General features: G+C 39.0%; 1 protein-coding gene across 19 annotated transcripts in view; it reads right to left on the bottom strand.

Annotated features, from left to right (window-relative positions):
- Positions 1-20277, bottom strand: part of Sltm (SAFB-like, transcription modulator) — a 50061-nt gene that overhangs the window by 21932 nt on the left and 7852 nt on the right. For 11 of the 19 annotated variants that reach the window (XR_001778967.2, XR_001778968.2, NR_152142.1 and 8 more), the window contains 3 exons: positions 11205-11269; positions 8333-8530; positions 7445-7492 (listed from right to left, as the gene is read on the bottom strand). The exons of 3 other annotated variants lie outside the window; for them this stretch is intronic. Coding sequence is in view for 7 of the 16 variants with exons in the window: in NM_025690.4 (NP_079966.2) it covers positions 7445-7492; positions 8333-8530; positions 11205-11269 (311 nt within the window). In the remaining 9 variants the exon portion in view is untranslated. The remainder of the gene's footprint in view (positions 1-7444; positions 7493-8332; positions 8531-11204; positions 11270-20277) is intronic. 5 more of the 19 variants (XM_006511350.4, XM_006511351.4, XM_006511354.2 and 2 more) reach the window with 2 other exon arrangements.

Genomic DNA, 20277 nt, shown 5'->3' with positions numbered 1-20277 from the left:
CTAGGTCAATGGCAGGTGTCTTTCCTCAATCGCTTCCTTTCCCTTTTGTGGTGAGGCAGGATCTTCCACGGGGAGCTCACCAGTTAGCTAAACTGGCTTGCCAGAGAGCTGCAGGGATCTGCCTGTGCCATCCTGTCCTCCCCACCTCAGCACTCCAGAGTTCCAGGAGTGCATCACTTTGGGATTTTACATGAACGCTTGGGATCTGAGCTCCAGACCACATGCTTGTATTATAAACCAACAGCAATGTAAATACGACCTGTATACTGATACTGCATACCATGATTCCTTTTTTCATTTATGTTTTAATATTTGTGTGTCTGTCTGTCTGTCTGTCTGTACTTCAGTTGTCTTTAAGGTCCAGAATCCCTCAGAGCTGGAGCCACAGGCAGTTATGAGCTCCCCACCACCATGAATACTAGGAACCAAACTCTGGTCCTTTGGAAAAGCAGACCGTATTCTTAACTACAAGCTAGCTCTCTAGTTTCCCAAGAATTTAATAAACTTGGTTCGTCACAAGTTATCTTCTAACTTCCACAGGTGTGCTGTGACACCCACGTACCAACACACAATTAAAATTTTAAACAAATAAATCACTACCTCTGGGCTCTTGATTACACTCTGAAGTGCAGCACTTGTAAAGAATGCTGCTTTGGGTAGAGTGGTTGCTCAAGGAAGCAAGGGGAAAATAAGCTATTCTCAAATTCTGAACCCATTTATGTATGGCTTACTAGTTTATCTTGAAAGGCAAACTCTGGTCATTTGAAAGAGCACTGTATACTCTTAACCACCAGCTAGCTCTCTAGTTCCCCAAGAACTTAATAAACAATAATTTAAATAAATTTAATAAACACTATACCACTTCCAAGCTATTCTATTAAAGGTGCAACATGATAGACTGAAGATGTACAAATTATTTGCTATTTTAAAAAAGTAAATTTGAAAAAAAAGTAATTGCTATAGTTTCTGCTAATTAGAAATGCTGTTAAACTACTTTGTTTTGCTGAAGTTTTAGCTCTTTAACTGTGCATGCGTCTGTGTGTGTCTGTGTGTGTGTGTGTGTGTGTGTGTGTGTGTGTGTGTATACACTGCAGTCCTCTTTAAGATCAGTATGTGCTCTTAACCACTGGGCATTCTCTTGAGCTCCCTAGACATTTTTCTTATAATCCTTAAAATACATAGACAAACCAAGAAATACAAGAGACAGGAAAATGTTCAAACCATGACACCTGTGTATAAACATGCAATGTGTTTGAAAATAATCTCCCCACTGAAAACAATCTTTAATTTAGCCACTTGAGGGGTTATCCTGAATAAGAGCATTTCATGCATGAAAAATAAATCACATTTTCTACAAGTCAGGTACTCAAGCTGTTTATCTTGTAGTGGGGCCTACAAGCCCCAGTCAGATGCTGAAGGACTTAACATAAAGCGCCTCTCTTTCCACGCACCCTAGGGACAGCAAAGAGTCAAAGCCAAGCCTCACGCACACTTGTCAGTCATTCACATTCTACTGTCATTCTGTAGGCTAATGTGTGATATACGTGTCTCTGCATGGTTAAATATAAAGACCTTAAGCCTTCAAAATTATCTTACATCAGTAACTGTCTAACATCGCCTGACAGTACACTAAAAAGTATGGAAAAAACAAAGTGGCCCAGCTAAACATGGGAACAATATGAGCTGTATAGACAACATCAACAGGCTTGCATGGGTTAAATATATTAAGCCCATAAAAAGCACTAAGAATCTGCTGAAATAAAGTCACTGAATAAATATATTGTAAGATACTACTCTTTCTAAAGGGCTTAACTTCAGTACTATGGTAAGTTAAATAGAACTTAGAAAACTCTTAACAGTGTAGTTACTTAGTAAAAAAAAAAATGTGGTAACATGTAAACCAACAACTAAATAAATGAGCCAGTGAGATGGCTCAGTAGGTAAGGGTACTTGTTGCCAAGCCTCATAACCTGAGTTCAATCCCCAGGACTCATGTAGTAGGGGAGAAACTACCCCCTCAAGTTGTACTGTGATCTACACACACACATAGACACATACACACACACACACACACACACACACACACACACAAAATATAATAAAAAATTCTAAAGAATATAAGACTAAGCTTGAGATGTAATTAGTTGTTCTTTACCATTAAAACATTTTGTATCACCATCCATCTTGACTTAATTCCATAGAATCACATGTGATATACCATAATGTATCAAGGAAAAAGAAAAGTAGTAGATATAGAGTACTCTGTAACGTGAACAGCAAGCAACCATTAGATCAACGAGGCATTACCTTTATGAAGAGAACAGGAGTAAACCCGGCTTGGAAAAGTACACAGATTTCACGACTCCCAGCCCACAAAGGAAAAGCCCTCAGATTAGAGAAGTGGTGTGGACATAGGTAAACAGAAAGGGAACGGACATGGCATAATCATGTACTTAGGGTACTTCAGGGACCCTGCTTGTTATTCATTTCTATTTTGGGAGTACAAGTGTTTTTGCCTGCATGTATGCATGTGTGCCTGGTTGTCTGAAGAGGCCAGAAAGAGGCAGTGGATCCTTTGAAACTGGAGTTACAGATGGTTGTGAGCTGGTTGCTAGGATCTCTATAAAAGCAATCAGTACTCTAATGTGCTAAGCCATCTCTGTAGCCCCTCTTTTGTTTTTGAGATAGGATCTCACTATGTAGTCCTGGAACTTGCTATATATAGAGACCAGGTTGGTCTCAAACTCACCAAGATCCTCTTGAGTCTAAATCCCAAGTGCTGGGATTAAATCTGTGAACCACCACACCCAGCTAAAGAGTTTCTTGAGAACTGAAAGTTTAAAGCCCTTAAAGAACATTATAGAAATTATGTTTAAAAAAACCTCAAATAAGGGATGATGAGATGGCTCAGCTGTTAAGAGCACTGGCTGAGTTCAATTCCCAGCAACCACACAGTGGCTCGCAACCATCTATAAGGGGATATGACGCCCTCTTCTGGCCTGAGAATATGCTGATATATATGCAGCAGAGCACTCATACATTAAATAAATAAAAATTTTTAAAAATCCTAGTTTGTTCAATGCTTTAGAAAAAATTCTCAAGTAAACGACATCTTCAATTTAGTCAAACAACTACAAAGAAACACTAACTGCACATGTTCATGTAAGGATCTAGAACAATACACCAGGTCTAGCAAAGAAGGGTTTGTTTTGAAGTATGGTGCTGGGGTCAAACTCAAGACTTTATACATAGTAGGAAAGCTCTACCAACTGAGCTACATCCCCAGCCATGATTCTTTTTTTTTTTAATAATTATTTATTATATGTGAGCACACTGTAGCTGTCTTCAGACACTCCAGAAGAGGGCATCCGATCTCATTACAGATGGTTGTGAGCCACCATGTGGTTGCTGGGATTTGAACTCAGGACCTTTGGAAGAGCAGTTGGCGCTCTTAACCGCTGAGCCATCTCTCCAGCCCCCCAGCCATGATTCTTTTTTTTTTTAAAGATTTATTTATTTTTATTATATGTAAGTACACTGTAGCTGTCTTCAAACACTCCAGAAGAGGGAGTCAGATCTCATTACGGATGGTTGTGAGCCACCATGTGGTTGCTGGGATTTGAACTTTGGACCTCTGGAAGAGCAGTTGGGTGGTCTTACCCACTGAGCCATTTCACCAGCCCCAGCCATGATTCTTAATGTTAACACTGACCAAAAGGATCTGCTGGAAATCACAGGTCTATAATTAAGTAAAACAGATTAGAAGCAACTTCATCCAGAGGCTTCAAGACAAAAGCTGAAGGCTGGGTTTACCTGGAGCTGAGCTACCCTTACACAAACATCATATCTTGTTTGTATTTTTTAAAGAAATAGACTAGGTCAAGAGGGTTTTTTTTTTGTTTGTTTTTTTATGTGTTTTATGTACACAGGTATTTTATCTTCATGAATGTCTGCACACCACAAGAGGGCATCAGATTCCATAAGACTCAGTTAAACTGCAGTTAGAGCTTTTGAGGCACCATGTGGGTCCTGAGATTGAACTCAGGACCTTTCAGAGAACAGCTTGTACTACCGTAACCACTGAGACTTCTCTCCAGCCCAAACCAAGGATTTTCAAAAAAAACTTCTAAAAGGGAGTAGCAGGAAACTGAAAGGACACTTTCTGAATATCTGTGATGTGAAATCAGAAAATATTTTAAATGTGTATAGTAGATTAAAATAACTATAAACTCTCAAAACTTATTTTTAAATCAATAATTAAAAATAGATGAAACAAATCAACCTAAATAAAAAGAAATATGTACCAGTTGGTACTCTACACCTAAAGGGCACAACTGATCTGCAATACAGTAACTTGTTCATCTTAGTAAGAATATGCTGTAACAGGGGAACTCTCAAGTCTTCAGCAATGGCCTTGGTGGTGGTGGTATGTTACTTTAAGACTACTATCTAATAATCTAGTAATATGCTGGGGGCTACAGGAAATGGGTAACGTGGAAGTATCCCTATGAGCTACTTACAGAAAAGGCCTAGAAATAATGAACAACTCAGGAGCAGTGAACACTCACAGCATTTATCACTAACAAGAAGTAGTAGCTACATATAGGTCTAGAAGAAACTAGAGAACCATTATATACACCAAAAATAAGGAGAGCTAAAAATGCTCACTAGCAGAAGGTGAGAACACTCACTTCAATGATAACAGCAGCAGACTGACATACATTACATATACCAAAGCCATGAGTCTAAAATAAAAGGACAAAACACAAAGAAAATCAGAAGCTCATTTCATTAGTAGTGTTGATGGTACTAGTAAACTAGCTCATTATTTTGGAAATAGGTGGATTTTATAGGAGAAAAAAAACAATACATATCCTGGCTCTCCTTTATAAATGTCACTACTTGGTAACCAATTAGAACATAAAAGGTTAATTTTTCTAGAAATATTTCAGTTAACACTATGACCACTTTGAAACTCATTGCTTAGGATCCATACAAAAGCAGCACAAGGTGGCATCCGGCCAGTGAAGCACCTGTCTCTCACGCTGTCCTTGAATCTGATAGTAAGCCTAGCAGTCTATGCAGACTTCCCAGTAACTGCAGGAAGCAGAAATATGTTCAAAGACACCACGGAACACAACCAGCAACATCTAGACTTTGGAAGTTCTAATGCAGGGCTTGGGAAACTACTATTTATATTGAAAAATAGTCAGCCCTATTCATTTTTACATCGTCTCTAACTGCTTTCACACCATCATGGCACAGCTGAGTAGTTATAATACAGACTATATGGCCCAAAACAGCTAGAAAGACTTTACAACCCATGCTCTATGAGATTATCAACGAAGTCTCTCAACAAAAACTAAGTCAGAGATCAAGGCTATAGATTAAAAGAGCATTAACACAAATGCCAATCAATCACAATGGATAGTTCTGAATTCAAACAAGACCTATAAAAAAATATCCATAGCTGAATGAATATCTATCTGAATATTGACTTTAGTACTTAACCACACTATCATTTTTCTATTAATAGTTTCTTTCAAAGCTACATACTGAACTTTGTCATGGAAAATGCCATGTGACTTTAAAAACTGCAGAAATATAGATGCACAATATAGATGGAGGTGGAAGTAAAACAGACTGAAGGAGCTGAAATAGCTCAAGATGGTAATAGTTACATGCATTTTATCCCTAAGGTATCTGATATATTCATGAAAAACCTTTACAAGCATCAAGCATCAACAGGAGAATCTGCATGCATTTGTATGTCTCTAGGCATTTTGAAGATACATACATTATTTACACAAAGGAAAATAAAGGGCACTTATTTTCTTGTTGTGGATTTTCAGACAGGGTCTACTTCCACAGCTCAATCTGACCCTGAACTTGCAATCTGCTGCCTGTAATGCACCTGCTTCACCTCCAAGGGTCAGGGTTACACTATGCACTGTAATTATGAGCTAAATGACTTTACTTAAAATTTCTCTAAACATGTAGCCTCCTTATTTTTTGATACAATATGGCTATGTCTTAGTCTCTGAAGTAACGGTTTTCTTTCACTATCAGGATGGTTTGCTTATTCTACCCCATAAAAATGTTTAAACTTTAAAAAGACAAGCATTCCATGAGCACTTTATTTCCCCCTGCTAAACATGTTGTCATAAAGTAGCCTGTGATGTGAACAGGGATCACAGATACCACTCTGACATACAGCTCACAATTTTTGCAACCATGGACGCATCCCAGCAGTGGAACTCAAAAAGCTAGTTGCCAAAAATACAAAGTTCAATTCCAGTTTTCTAAAAATTAGTAAGCTAAAAAAGTATTCCCTGCATCTGAAGCTTGGTCTCCCTCATCTACCACAGACTGAGCATAGAGAGAAGAGGAACAGGCCTGCTGCCTCTCACAGTCCAAATGGCCCCTTTCTGAGTATTACAAGAAGCCAGAAACACTGCTTCCAAAAAGGTCAGTTCCCTTCCCCTGAGATGAACAGGGAGGCACAGCTCACTTCATTGCACCCATGAGGGTCACCATGGCAAAGGCCAGAGAGCCACAAAAAAGGTACATTGCCTACATGTATGTCTGTGTACCAAGGGCATGTCTGGTGCCAAGGAGAGGTCAGAGGAAGGTATTCTAACACCTTAGGATTGGAGTGACAGATGACTGTGAGCCACTAGGTGGATGCTGGGATCCAAACCTAGCTCCTCTGCAAGCAGCAAATGTTCTAACCAGGGAGCCATCTCTCTAGCCCGAGCTCTGCAGGCTGAACAAACTCTCCTGTAACTGCTCTTCAAGTAGACACTACTAAGAGTCCCAAATTGGATCACCATTTTCCCTAAATCTAGCAATATGGTCAACAGTGAGTGGTACAGTGTCTCTATTAAAAGGCATAATTCTTAAAGAGTTAAAATATAGCAGGTCCTTGTGAGTAAATGAAAAGACAGAGGTCAGTTTTTAACATTGCAGAAACTGAGCTATAAATGTTGTTTACAACACTGGGAAATCGCGCTTTCAAATGTACACTATGCTTACCATGAACCAGGACATTCACCATATTCACCAAACAAAATGTGAACAAGAGAATTTTCCTACTGTTATTGAAGTTTACCTTAACAGTGTTAATGAATAAAAAATTGAAGCACTGAAAAGAATATCATAGTTCTACGTTATTTATTTTATACCAAATTGGAAAAAAAATTATAAACTTCCCAAAGTCTGTTTTTTGATAAGTCTCTACTGAACTTTCTATCTCTCTAGATAACAGGAACCTCAACTCCTAACCAGAACCTTCAGCTGTCAACAGTTTATACATATCACATTCAAAGTTCAGGATCAAACAGGCAGTTTTATGAATTTTAGAATTACAAAGTAAAAATACAAGATTGCCTTTCCGAGCCCTTCCACCCACAATTTATACTCACGGGACTAAGTGCAAACTTACTTGAGCTGTTAGAAAGGTGTCATCTTCACCTTCTTGAGCTTCAGTTTCCTAAGTAAAAGGTATACAACAGCTTGGCTTTACAAAACATCTGGGTACAATGGGAATGCTTTGATGCTCATACCTGGTTATCATTTGCCTCATGCTCTGTTAACTATGGGCACCAAACCAGGAATTCAGACTACACTCTCTATGACAAAATTAAAAAAAAAAAAATCACTCATGCCTCTTCACAATTAGAAAATTCTTGACCCTCATTTGCCAGGGTAGGCAGGAGGCGCGTGCTTTATGAATAGCGACAATCCTCATTCCCTACTATCATCCAAAGGCTTTCCTACGAGCTATCAAACTTCAAAGCACGACAATGGGTCTGTTTTAAAGGAAATACCTGGAAATTGCTTTATAATTCAACTTTAATTTTCTTACCCTTGATAATAAATAAATAAAGATAACTTTTTGTCTTACTAAAGCAGCAAAAGGGGGTGGAGGGCCCTACCACCCAGTAGTACTGGTAAGGTCAGAGTGAAATTGGCACACTCATCTCTAGCGCCATGAAAAAAAAAACAAAAAAACAAAAACCCAAACCTTAAATATCCAAGGTTGTAAAGAGGCTATTAGACACACAGAAAGTAGCCTGATTATGAAGTCATTATGGCATGTTATATAAAAGCAAAATAGAGAATCAACAGCAATTTATGACATGGCAAAAACTATGTAAATATACATGTAAAATAAGCAAAAAATGTAAAAGCCTTAGGTGATAGGATTCTAAGTAATTTATAAATAAATTTTCTAAGTTCTGAGACCTCCATATCAAACTAGAAAAAAAATATTTTCTATTAGTAAATCATAATTTATCTGTGTCATGTTTTAACAAAACTGGCTAAAGACCTGACTTTCGATGTCCTCTTTTTCTCTATCTTCTATTGCTTCTGCCTCTACAAATTCCTGAGTTGTCTTGTTCTCTTCTGTAGAAAGCAACTCCTGGGAATGCACAATTTCCTCTTCATTTTCACCAAATTCTTCCAAGTCCTTTAGCTCTTCATTTCCATCTTGGTCATGTGTCTCTTGATTCTCCAATTCACAGTCCTTTTAATGGTAAGAAAATTTGGTACAACTAGAGACAAAGTGGTGTGTCTTATCTACCAAACACTTTCGGAAATTTACAACTCTATATATGGCAGATTTGATTGTACTTCACGATAGTCCTGGAGTGAAAGTGCAAGTGTTTTACCTGTCACATAAACTGTCTTTTACAGGTAGTCAGTACCAAAACCAATGAGCCAGGACCGAATCTCAACTTTCACACTGAAATAGCAAGTTGAATCCTAGAGAAGTACTTTAAGTTTAGGTATTTAAGAATTACCATGCTACAGTCTAAAAACTGTCCAGATGCATGCATAGCTTCTAAGAAGTGGACTAACTACATTCTCCATGTGCCAGTCTCATTTAATATCAAAGAGCCTGGAAGTCATATGCATATACAAACATGAAGTTTACTTCAAATTAATAATAAATTCCCAATTGTAACATCAGTCTATGCTTGAAAAGTATGCATAATATAATGATAATTGTTTTAAAATTTCTCACTATCAATTTAAATAGGAAGGGAGACACAGGGTGGGATTAGCTCTATACAAGGTCTGTGTCTCCTTCAAAATATACAAAGATATGGTATTTTGGTGGGAGGAAGGGCTGATAGCCATGGAAGTGCCTTCCTTATTCTTGCCATGAATCAAGAAGATTTAAGAAGTTGTTTCTGGACTAATGAGAAAAAACCAGTCACTCGCCATTTGTAGCTGACCTCAGAAAGGGAAGACTGTCTAGTGGTGGAAGAGGGCAGAGAGGACCATGCTGCTCTAGGACACACGGTACAGCAAAGTGCGTTCTGGTTTGACGAGGGGAGCCTTGAAAGCTGACAGCAGGGTAGGGAACTGATGATGGCAGAAGCACTGAGGCAAACAACAGAGGGAGTCCCGGAAGGGACTGTACCATTCTGAAGCAACCCTGGACTTCACTTCCCCACAGAAGCAATTGCTACACTGGCCACGTATCTAGGCATCAGGTGCCACTTATACATCACTATTCTAAGTTTCCAAAATTACCAACTCTAGAAGCAAGAAAAGAAATTCACTTACTTATCAAATACTTGACATATACTTTCAAAGTAAGGAAATATTAAAAACTAAAGGTACATTCACACAGAATTATCTAAAGAAAAATATCCCTTTTGTTCTTCTAGATATTGCCACAAGTTGTTTTAAGATTGACACAAAGGTACCCTTCCCAGCAGATGGGCCATCTAACTACTCTACTCAATGAAGCATGTGTCTTCTCCAACATTCCAAATAACTGATACAAATTAAAACATTACAAAATTAAAAGTCCGGGGGCATGGAGTGATGGCTCAATGCTGAAGAGGATCTAAGAGTTCAATTCCCAGCAACCACATGGTAGCTCACAACGGTCTATAACTCCAGTTCCAGGGGATCCAACGTCCCCACACAAACACACATGCAAACAAACACCAATGCATATAAAATAATGATAATTCAGAAACCTAAGTTTTTAACAAGTTGCACTGTTTTTGAACTAATAATTTTTGTTTAATCACACATTAGTAAATAGAGAAAATAAGAAACAGACCCAATGAAAGACACAGCACAAGAATAATAGATCCCAAATTTAAGAGTTCTTAAAGGCTCAAACAAGAGCTGATACAGGAAGGCAGTCACTAAGTTTAGTGGCTCCCCAGGCAAACAGTTCCTAAAATTACCTATTCTCAACTAACCGCTTTCATCTCTGCATGGTGGGATGTGTGTGGGGGGCAGAGAAGATACAGAGCTGGGCTGCGGGAGCTAGAGGCAAAAAAATGGCCATGAACTGACCTCATGGCAGGACACTAAACACACAGAGACAACTGTGACAGTGTGAATTAACTATACAAGAACCCAGAGTAAAGGAGAATACACATGATTTAAAAAGAACTGTGATCTACACCTGCAAATGCCACAGCCCTTTAGACCCAAGGAATAGCACACCACTTTTCATTGACAGAAACAAAATAAAATACCCAACTAGAAATTTAAAATAACTTGTTCTTCTATAACTGTAATACATAGAATACCACTGACTCAATCAGAATTACTTAAATTTTCTGCTTTTGAGGTAAATTACTTTTTTAAGGTACATTTCCTTTTGGTTCAAAAAGGTGTGATGTATTTATCTTTAAAGGGCCTATCAGATCTCTTTATTTGATCTTTACTAGGTAGAAAATTGCACATCAGCAATTTTCCCTCTCCAGTTTTAAAGTCTCTAACGATCAAGTCCTCCATATCATAGTATATGATAGTTAATGCAATGAATAGACTGAAAAAGATACCAGTCCCTTTCACGGTGGAACTAACACACCATTATTCTCCCCGTTCCCAGATGCCCATGCTTCGGATCCCCACTGAGTGCCCAAACAAAGGGGTTGGGGGTAGAGCTTTTTGTTTTTTGCTTTTTTGAGCCAAGGGTCTGTTGTAACCTAAGCCTACCTCTGCTAGGAATAAAAGCGTGTGCCACCACACCCAGCTTAAGTTTTTCTTCATATCTCTCTTAGCTAAAGAGTCACTTCTTTTATACCTCAATTATGAAAGCTCGTGGGCCTGCCGACATTTAAGTTTCTTTAACCTATGTACTTGCATGTCTATTGTTCCAGTCTATATCCATGAACTCATCACGCAGAGCAAACACCTTAACCTAGTGATTGACACTTTACCTTGACAAAAGAATCATCTTCCACAGAAGCATCTCCACTCAACTCATCTGCTTCTTGTTTTTTACCTGCGAAAGAAGGAAAATGGGCTAACAACCAGTATTTTATTACTTTAAAACGAAAAAAGAACATTCTACACTTATTCTGCAATATCACTCTCCAGTCCTAAGATCCTCCACAAAGCTAATTCAAACTAAAAACACTTGGACACAGCTATCCTAAACAAAAAAACAAAAACAAAACAAAACAAAGCAAGCTTTACCAAAGCCATGCCACCTAGCTGCCATGCATGCTGCCCAGAACCCATCAACCTCAGCTCACCTGATGCCAATGGTGCATTCTCTTCATACACATACCTTCTCTAGCTTCAGCTCTGCCAACAGTAGCACCTTTCAACAGTACTTTACAGTCTATATATGTAATCAGATGCCTAGAGCCAAAGTCAAGACTCAATGCCCATAAAAATCCTCAATCCTCCTCTTAAATACCTTTATCTGAAATAAAAATCTCACACTTGGCTAACCATGATGGTATACACCTGTAATCCCAGCCACGTGGGAGGTGGAAGCAGGAGGATCAAGAACTCAAGTTATTTCTCAAGTATGAAGCTAACCTGGCCTATATGACAGAAGTCTCTCTCATCACCTTCACACCATGCTAGTTGATACAAACTGCCTAGCTCTGGTTCCAGGACATCTCACCTCCCCATAAAGGGAAAAGATCATTTGATACAATGGCTGCCTGGATGCTCTTTTCCCCAAAGCCTCAGAACAGCGGCACTTTAGGGTCAGATGCTGCTTAGCTGATGCAAGGCAAGAGAACTGACTTCTGGAGACACACTACCCACACTGAACAGCAGTCCTGACCACTTTAGCATCAGAGCCAGATAATACATAGCTGATACAAGACCAAAATGACTTCCAAATGTAGCTTCCTGGCAGACTATAAGATTTCCCTGCTCAGTCCTCATTTTCAAAACTATGTTATTTGGTAGAATTTAAAGAGTGCTACTTTAGTTTTTCCAAAAAAAAAAAAAATTCCACAAAGCCAATGCTAAGTTTCTTGTGTCTTCAATATAGCCCCCCCCCCCAAACTACCTAAAAAGCTGTAATGTACCATAAATGCCATATTTAGAGAAATCACAGCCACTGAAAGGTTAATATTTAAATTTTAACCTTTCCTTTCCCATGTCCTTTGAAACATAAATGGATATTTCTCGGGGTGTGGTGGCGCACACCTTTAATCCCAGCACTTGGGAGGCAGAGGCAGGCGAATTTCTGAGTTCGAGGCCAGCCTGGTCTACAGAGTGAGTTCCAGGACTGCCAGGGCTATACAGAGAAACCCTGTCTTGAAAAAACTAAAAAAATAAAGAAAAAAAAAGAGGATATTTCCTTCTGAGGCAAACAAACTGCGTTTCCTCTTGCCTGTAACAAGTCTTGACAGAGCTGCTGCCTAGGCTTAGGACTCAGTGACTCCAGAGTCCCGCTCTAGGGTCTTTCCCATATCCCCTAACCACCACCCCTATCTTTCTTTCTTTCTTTTTTTTTTTTTTTTAAGATTTATTTATTCATTATATGTAAGTACACTGTAGCTGTCTTCAGATCTCATTACAGGTGGTTGTGAGCCACCATGTGGCTGCTGGGATTTGAACTCAGGACCTCCGGAAGAGCAGTCAGTGCTCTTAACCGCTGAGCCATCTCACCAGCCCTCTTTTTTTTTTTTTTAAAGATTTATTTATTCATTATATGTAAGTACACTGTAGCTGTCTTCAAACACCCCAGAAGAGGGCATCAGATCTCATTACAGATGGTTGTGAGCCCCTATGTGGTTGCTGGGATTTGAACTCATGACCTTCCAAAGAGCAGTCAGTGCTCTTAACCGCTGAGCCATCTCTCCAGCCCCCACCCCTATCTTTCACACGTTCTCAATTGAAAGCCCTTTCTGTGAATGAATGGTAACAGGAAACACACTGGTCCTACAAACATTAAGAAGCCAGACAGGGAGCGTATGTCTCCCACTTACTCGAGGAACAGCTCATGCCTGTGAGAATATATATATTCTTTAAAAAAATATCTTCAAAGAGAAAAGGAGTTGAGACAGGGCCTCACTCTCTAGCCCTAGCTAGCCTGGAACTCACTATGTAGTTCAGGCTGGCGTTACACTGGCAGTGATCCTCCTGCCTCAGCCTTCTAGTGCCAGGGTTAAAATGCACGAACTAGCAATCTTGGTTTGAACTACCTATTTAAAATACTGGTGTCTACAGTTTAGGGAAAATATAAACTTACAATGTACATAAAAATTTATAATTATCATTTTATCATAAATTTATTTTTTGGTGTTTTACACAACAATCAAAAAGACCTATGGGGAAAAATGAAGTCTAAATACAGAAATTACTTTACAGGCAACCACTTCATAACCCTTGTTCATTAAAATCTACCAGTCTGTTGAAGAAAGCTAACAACAAAGGTGCTGCTTTTCTGAAAACTGGATGCAAATGAGCTCATTAAATTATTCTATTACATTATAGAAGGGCAGCTGTTAACAAAAATATTCAAGGGCTCAGCAACTCTTGCACAGGACTTAGGTTCTAGTCTCAGCACCCCTGTGGCATCTCACAACCATCTGCAGCTACAGTTCCAAGGGTTTGATGCTCTCTTATGCTGTGCACCAGTACCAGGCACACATGCAGTACACTTACACACATGCAGGCCAACACACACATAAAAAATAAAGTTTATTTTTATCTTAAGGATGCAGGCTAGAGAGATGGCTCAGCGGTTAAGAGCACTGACTGCTCTTCCAAAGGTCCTGAGTTCAATTTCCAGCAACCACATGGTGGTTCATAACCATCTGTAATGACATCCAATGCTCTCTTCTGGTGTGTCTATAAACAACTACTGTGTACTCATATACATAAAATAAATAAATCTTTTCTAAAAATTAAGGATGCTACCTTTTTAGAGGAGCATATGTCCTTCTAAAAGTACATGCCCCCAAGTAACCTAGAGGGCAAGGCTTAGGGAGAACTCCTTTAGCTACTTCAAAAGTGCTGTTTCTTTTGTAACTAAAATCTGTCTTAATTCACAATGCACATTTTAAAAATGTATCTCTGTGTAGCCCTGGCTGTCCTGGAACTCACTCTGTAGACTAGGCTGGCCTCAAACTCAGATATCCGCCTGCCTCTGCCTCCCAAGTGCTGGGATTAAAGGCGTGCGCCACCACTGCCTGGCTTAAAAATACTTTTTACCAGGCATGCTTGGGTACATACGGCAGGCTCCACTGTTTTACAAAAGACAAAAGGAGCTTAGAGGCCAAGTAGCATGTTCCAAATCAACAATATCATTTGCTAAACTCTCCATTTCAGTGTGAGGCTCTTCTGGCCCACTAACAAGGCACTGTTCTAGGGAGTGGCTGATCCACAGTTTACAGACAATAGCCTCAGCCTGGTAACAAGCACACACCAGGCACACTCCAAGGGGAAGCCCACTTACTTTAGTTCACTTAGAGGAAGCTCAAATTACACTTCAACAAAAACTACCAGTTGTTGTTAGTTGTCCTGATGCTGTTTGTATTCTGATGTCAATTTTGCTTCCTCAAGAAGGGCTGCCTCTAATGAGCAGCCCTTCATGTACTCAGATGATCTCATGTGAACCTTCTCCCCATTTTAACTGGTCAATAAAGGCTAGAGACTTGCTTCCAGGGCGCTTCCAGAACAGCTAGTTTGCCCACGCAACCTTTCAGACTGTTACAGGCAGAACTTCAGCTAAGCCATGAACTTTTTCAGCACATAAGACTGGATGGCAAATGATACCAACTAGCCTTCCTTTGACAAAACCAATTTTCTTTTTTCCCTTTGGGCTCCCAGAAAGGAATTCTCAGCCCCAATTCAACAAGAAGCAATCAAAAGATCATCGTCCCAGTTCCTGAGGTCAAGGTGGATGGCTCTGGTTATTTTATGAATTATAGATATGTTGCCATTTTAAGGGATAATTTGTAAATGTTCTACCTTTTGACAGGGAGGAAACTAGAGCGCTTAGACACAGGGATTTCTACCTTTCCTCTCCTCTTCTCTATCCTTCTTTTTTAGATAAAGGGGTGAAAAAGAAAAGGGAGAATATAGTAGCATTATAGAAATTAGACAAATATGTAAATAGGGATAGGATATTAAATTTACTCTTTTTTTAATGTTTTTATTATTATTATTATTATTATTTATTTATTATATGTAAGTACACTGTAGCTGTCTTCAGACACTCCAGAAGAGGGAGTCAGATCTCATTACAGATGGTTGTGAGCCACCATGTGGTTGCTGGGATTTGAACTCCGGACCTTTGGAAGAGCAGTCGGGTGCTCTTACCCACTGAGCCATCTCACCAGCCCCTCTAAATGTGTAGCCCAGGCTGGCCTCGAACTCGTGATCCTCCTGCCTCTGCCTCCTTCAGCAAATCCTACCAGCGTGCGCCACCACTACCGGCTAAATTTACTCTTAAACAAATCATTCTATAGCTATAATCTTACATTGGTAGAAATCTTTATATTTGATGGAAATTTGAAGTTATAATTTCTTACACTGGTACAGAATTTATATACTGATACTGGTTTAAGGTTTTTATTGGTATAAATCTTTGTATATTGATACAAAATTTAAAATATTGTTAGTTAGATAGGCCTTCTGCCTATGCAACTCATTTAAGAATACAAGGCTTAGACTCAGTCCTTTTAACATCTGCTAGTACAAACTGTCTAGGGTGACTAAGTACTGCAAGTTAATAGCTAAACAGTGAAACTCATGGTTATATTAGATTCTAACTTAGTTAATTACAAGTGTTTTCAAGATTACTCAAATAGTGAATAGCTAAGAATAAGCAATGTTTGACAATTCAGTTATACTATATAATCTTTAAAAAAAACATCAGAGATCCATAGAATATGGCATTTAATATTATTTAATTATTAAAAGATCTTTTGACTAAGAAACATGTCTGCTCCTGAAGGTGCCCCCACCCACTTCAAAGAAGATAGTAAGCATCATTACCTCCATAAGGAGTTACTCCAATTACGGCAAGCTAGCCATTGGGCAAGAATTGCCTTAATTCCATCTATAGACAAGATTCTGTTCAAAAAAGGGCAAACTGGATCTGGGATAGATGACTGCTAAGCTCTACCAAGTCAGGGTAAGCTAGTCCTTCTTAGTTCCCGCTTCACTTAAGGTCTGTCAGATGGTTCTGGGCTAGAAGACTGAAAACAGATGCTCCAACATTTTAAGGAATATTGGGGACTCTCCAGGCAGTCAGCTGTCTCTACAATTTACATTAGCTTTGTAAACTTTATCTTTGTGCTTCCTACATATTATACTTAAGGTTATACCTAATTCCTTCTCAGATCTCTGATGGGGTTGAAGACTAGTTATAGTCTCATAACTGAACTTAAGTTAGTTAACATTAAAGATGTTCTAGATTTGAAAGGATGGTTTTTCAGATGGTAATACGAGTTAAAATTCAAACATGCCTGAGGTATGGAGCTGTAAACTCTTTTAGTTAGGGTAAGATTTTATCTTGATTGCCAAGTATAATAGACTGACATTACTTAATAGTTTTTATAATTGTTTCAAAATAGCTCCTACTATATATTGTTTGTTACCTTAAGAGAAGGAGCCTTTTTAATTGGGAAAAAAAAAAAGAGGGAAATGTTGTGGATTGTCCTAATGCTGTTTACATTCTGATGTTAATTCTGCTTCCTCAAGAGGGGATGGCTCTGACAAGCAGCCCACCATGTACTCAGGTACATGTGAACTTTCTCCCCATTTTAACTGGTCAATAAAGGCTAGAGCCTGTGATTGACAGTGGAGGGGAAATGTGGGGCTGGAGAGTTGAGAGTGGGTACAGGTAGAGAGGCAGAAGAGTACAAGAGGGGAAAAAGAGAGGACTGATGAAGAGGAGAAAGCCATGATGGACCAAAACAACCACATGGCCAGGAGAAACCACAAGTAGCAAGGGGTCTTATAGCTGGAGAATAAGTTAGTATGTTAGATCTGCCCAATCTAGGCTTATAGCTTATAATTATAATAACTGGATTGTGTGGTTTTTATGCGGGCTTATTGGAGTTGGAAATTCAAGCATCAAGTAGTCACTGCTGCTTTTTACATGCTTCCTGCTGTCCAGACTCTACAAGGAGCGCTTCTATAGTCACACACTTATGCTTTTCAACCTACTACCTAATCTGAAGCATTCACTCCACAAACTAGAAAGCTGAAGCTGAAGAGTATATTTAAGCCAAGCCCAATTCCACTCCCAGAAGCCAGGATCACTCAGGAGCTAAAATGGATCAGGTGCTCAACTATTATTTCTCTTGTAGTAAATAAAGGCTCCAAAGCCAAGTCTTCAAAAATGTAAACCGTGAGCCAGGCAGTGGTGGCGCACGCCTAATTTAATCCCAGCACTTGGGAGGCAGAGGCAGGAGGATCTCTGAGTTTGAGGCCAGCCTGATCTACAGGGAGAGTTCCAGGACAGCCAGGGTTACACAAGGAAAAGTTGTTTTTAAAAAAAAAGGGGCGGGGAGGGGTAGGGGGACTGGAGAAATGGCTCAGAGGTCAAGAGCACTGGCTGCTCTTCCTAGAGGTCCTTAGTTCCCAGCAACCACATGGTGGCTCAAAACCATCTACAACGAGATCTGGTGCCCTCTTCTGGCCTTCAGTTATATATGCAGGCAAAATGTTGTATACATTAATAAATAAATCTCTTTAAAAAAAAAAAAAGAAAGAAAAGAAAAGAAAAGAGAAGAGAAGAGAAGAGAAGAAAAGAAAAGAAAAGAAAAGAAAAGAAAAGAAAAGAAAAGACAAGACAAGACAAGACAAGACAAGACAAACAAACAAAACCAAAAAAAGTAAACTGTGGAACTCACAACAGTTAAGTAACTTGCACTGGGAGACACAGTCAAGAAGAGGTAGTGGAGGGTACAAAGAAAGTCTTACTGTTGTTCTGCGCTGTTTCTAGATGTCATTTTACACAAGGAAGATTGGACAACACAGAAGTGAGACTGCAGTACACAGCATTTGAGAAAACTGAAAAGTCACTAGCTTTTGATCACTTTCATAATCTGTAACTCTGGGTATATTTAATGCTGAATTTGAAACTATATTGTAACTTTGTAACTGTTTCCTCTATGAAAAGTTATTACCACTCCACAAAATACAACTAATCTGCCTAAGTTACCATGTTCACCATACAGTAGAAAACTCCGATTGAACTACAGTGTTCATTTGTCCTGCAATTCCTGACTGATCATAACAGGCTAAGTTGTGGGTTGTATAATTGTAAGCCCAAGGTCTAGACTTCAATTAGGCCTAACTGGGACAAAGGTAAGAGGTAGCATAGAAGTCAAAGTCTCCTGTCAACAAGACTAGACTAGCTGATGCTATAAATTGTATCTGTAGGCCTTTGTGCAGTCACAGATGTGAAAGGACTTCAAGACTAAACAAATTCCAATACTACTACACTTAGCAAACTTTACTCAGCTGGTAACCATTTCTGTCTGTGCCACTTAACCCTGGGCTGGTAAGGCCCTATTTATTGTCCTTCAGGAAATCTGGCATGCACCACAGAGAGGCCAACTGGCTCAAAGAAGCATGACTACAATGAAGGCTAACTCAAAGTAATGAAGAGTGCACACATCACTTTTTAATGCTTTGGTCAGTAAACACTGTCTTAAAAAAAAAGAAAGTGAAAGCAAATTAAAATATCACATATTAAGCTATAGTAACTATTTTGAAATATATAAACTTCAGCAATGCTATTTTTTGTTGTTGTTGTTTTCTTGCTTTTCAAGACAAGGTGTCTCTGTGTAGCCCTGGCTTGCCCTCAAACTCAGAGACTGCTCTGCCTCTCTGCCTCTAAATGCCAGTAAAAGGTATGTGCCACCAGGCCCAGCTTTCAAAATGCTATTTAGGTAAAAATCACATAATTCAAAGTTGACAAAACTTGAAAAAGTCTATGAATGACACTGTATAGGTAATAACTTCGTAATAAAACCTTGAGCCAACTCATGACTGAGAATTGCACCATGAGAGGCTTTGCAATGCTCTACTTACTAAGTTAAAATTCTCTCAAAAATCATTAGAAATATTTGTATCTATCTGGGTATGGTGGTGCATGTCTTTTATCCCAGCACTTGAGAGGCAGAGTGTGGAAGATACCAAGTTCAAGGCCAGCCTAGTCTACAGAGTGAGTTACAGGACAGTCAGGGCTACCCAAAGAAATTGTCTCAAAATAGAGAACAACTTATAAAAGATAAAATATAAAATTTTATGTATAAAATATAAAACCAAATAGGATAAATCTAGATAATAAAAAGCTGACTTTTACGACAAAACTTTTTTTTTTTTTTTTTTTTTAGTTTTCACAACTTAGACATTTGAGAAATAGATATATAGGTTCTTGGTTACAAATTGGTTTCTCTTCTCCAAAAATAAACTGGTCCTTACCAAGGTTTACAATTTTCCTTAAACTCAGAAAAGGTTGCAAACAAAATCCACTTAGGTAGATTTTTCCAAGTAACTTTCCCCTTTCAACAGAAACGTTGCTATGAAATACAGATAAGGACTGAGTTGAGAAGCTCAGTGGTACATAGCTCTTGCCTAGCAGTCATAAAGCCTTGGCTCCAATCCCTAGTTTAGGGGAGGGGAATGAAGCTTAGTTACAAAATTTCTGCTGGAAATATGGTTTCTGGGGGCTGGAGAGAGGGCCCAGCGGTCATCAGCAATGACTGTTCTTCCAGAGGTCCTGAGTTCAATTCCCAGCAACTATGTGGTGGCTCACAACCATCTGCAATGGGATCTGATGCCCTCTTCTGGTGTGTATGAAGACAACTACAGTGTACTCATATACATAAAATAAATAAAATCTTTAAAAAAAAATATGGTTTCCAAATAACCATTGACATTTCCAGCCAAAACATCCTCCCAAAACCATCCAGCAGCCTAGACTTTTCTTTCCATTACATTTTAATTTATGTTATCTGTGTGTGGGTACATGCCCTGGGCGCATATGTAACAGGAATCAGTTTTCTCTTTCCAACA

This window comes from Mus musculus, chromosome 9 (genome assembly GCF_000001635.26).
Source record: "Mus musculus strain C57BL/6J chromosome 9, GRCm38.p6 C57BL/6J".
Lineage (NCBI taxonomy): Eukaryota > Metazoa > Chordata > Mammalia > Rodentia > Muridae > Mus > Mus musculus.
Note: the sequence above shows the minus strand (reverse complement) of the source record. Positions and strands in the feature narration are given on the sequence as shown.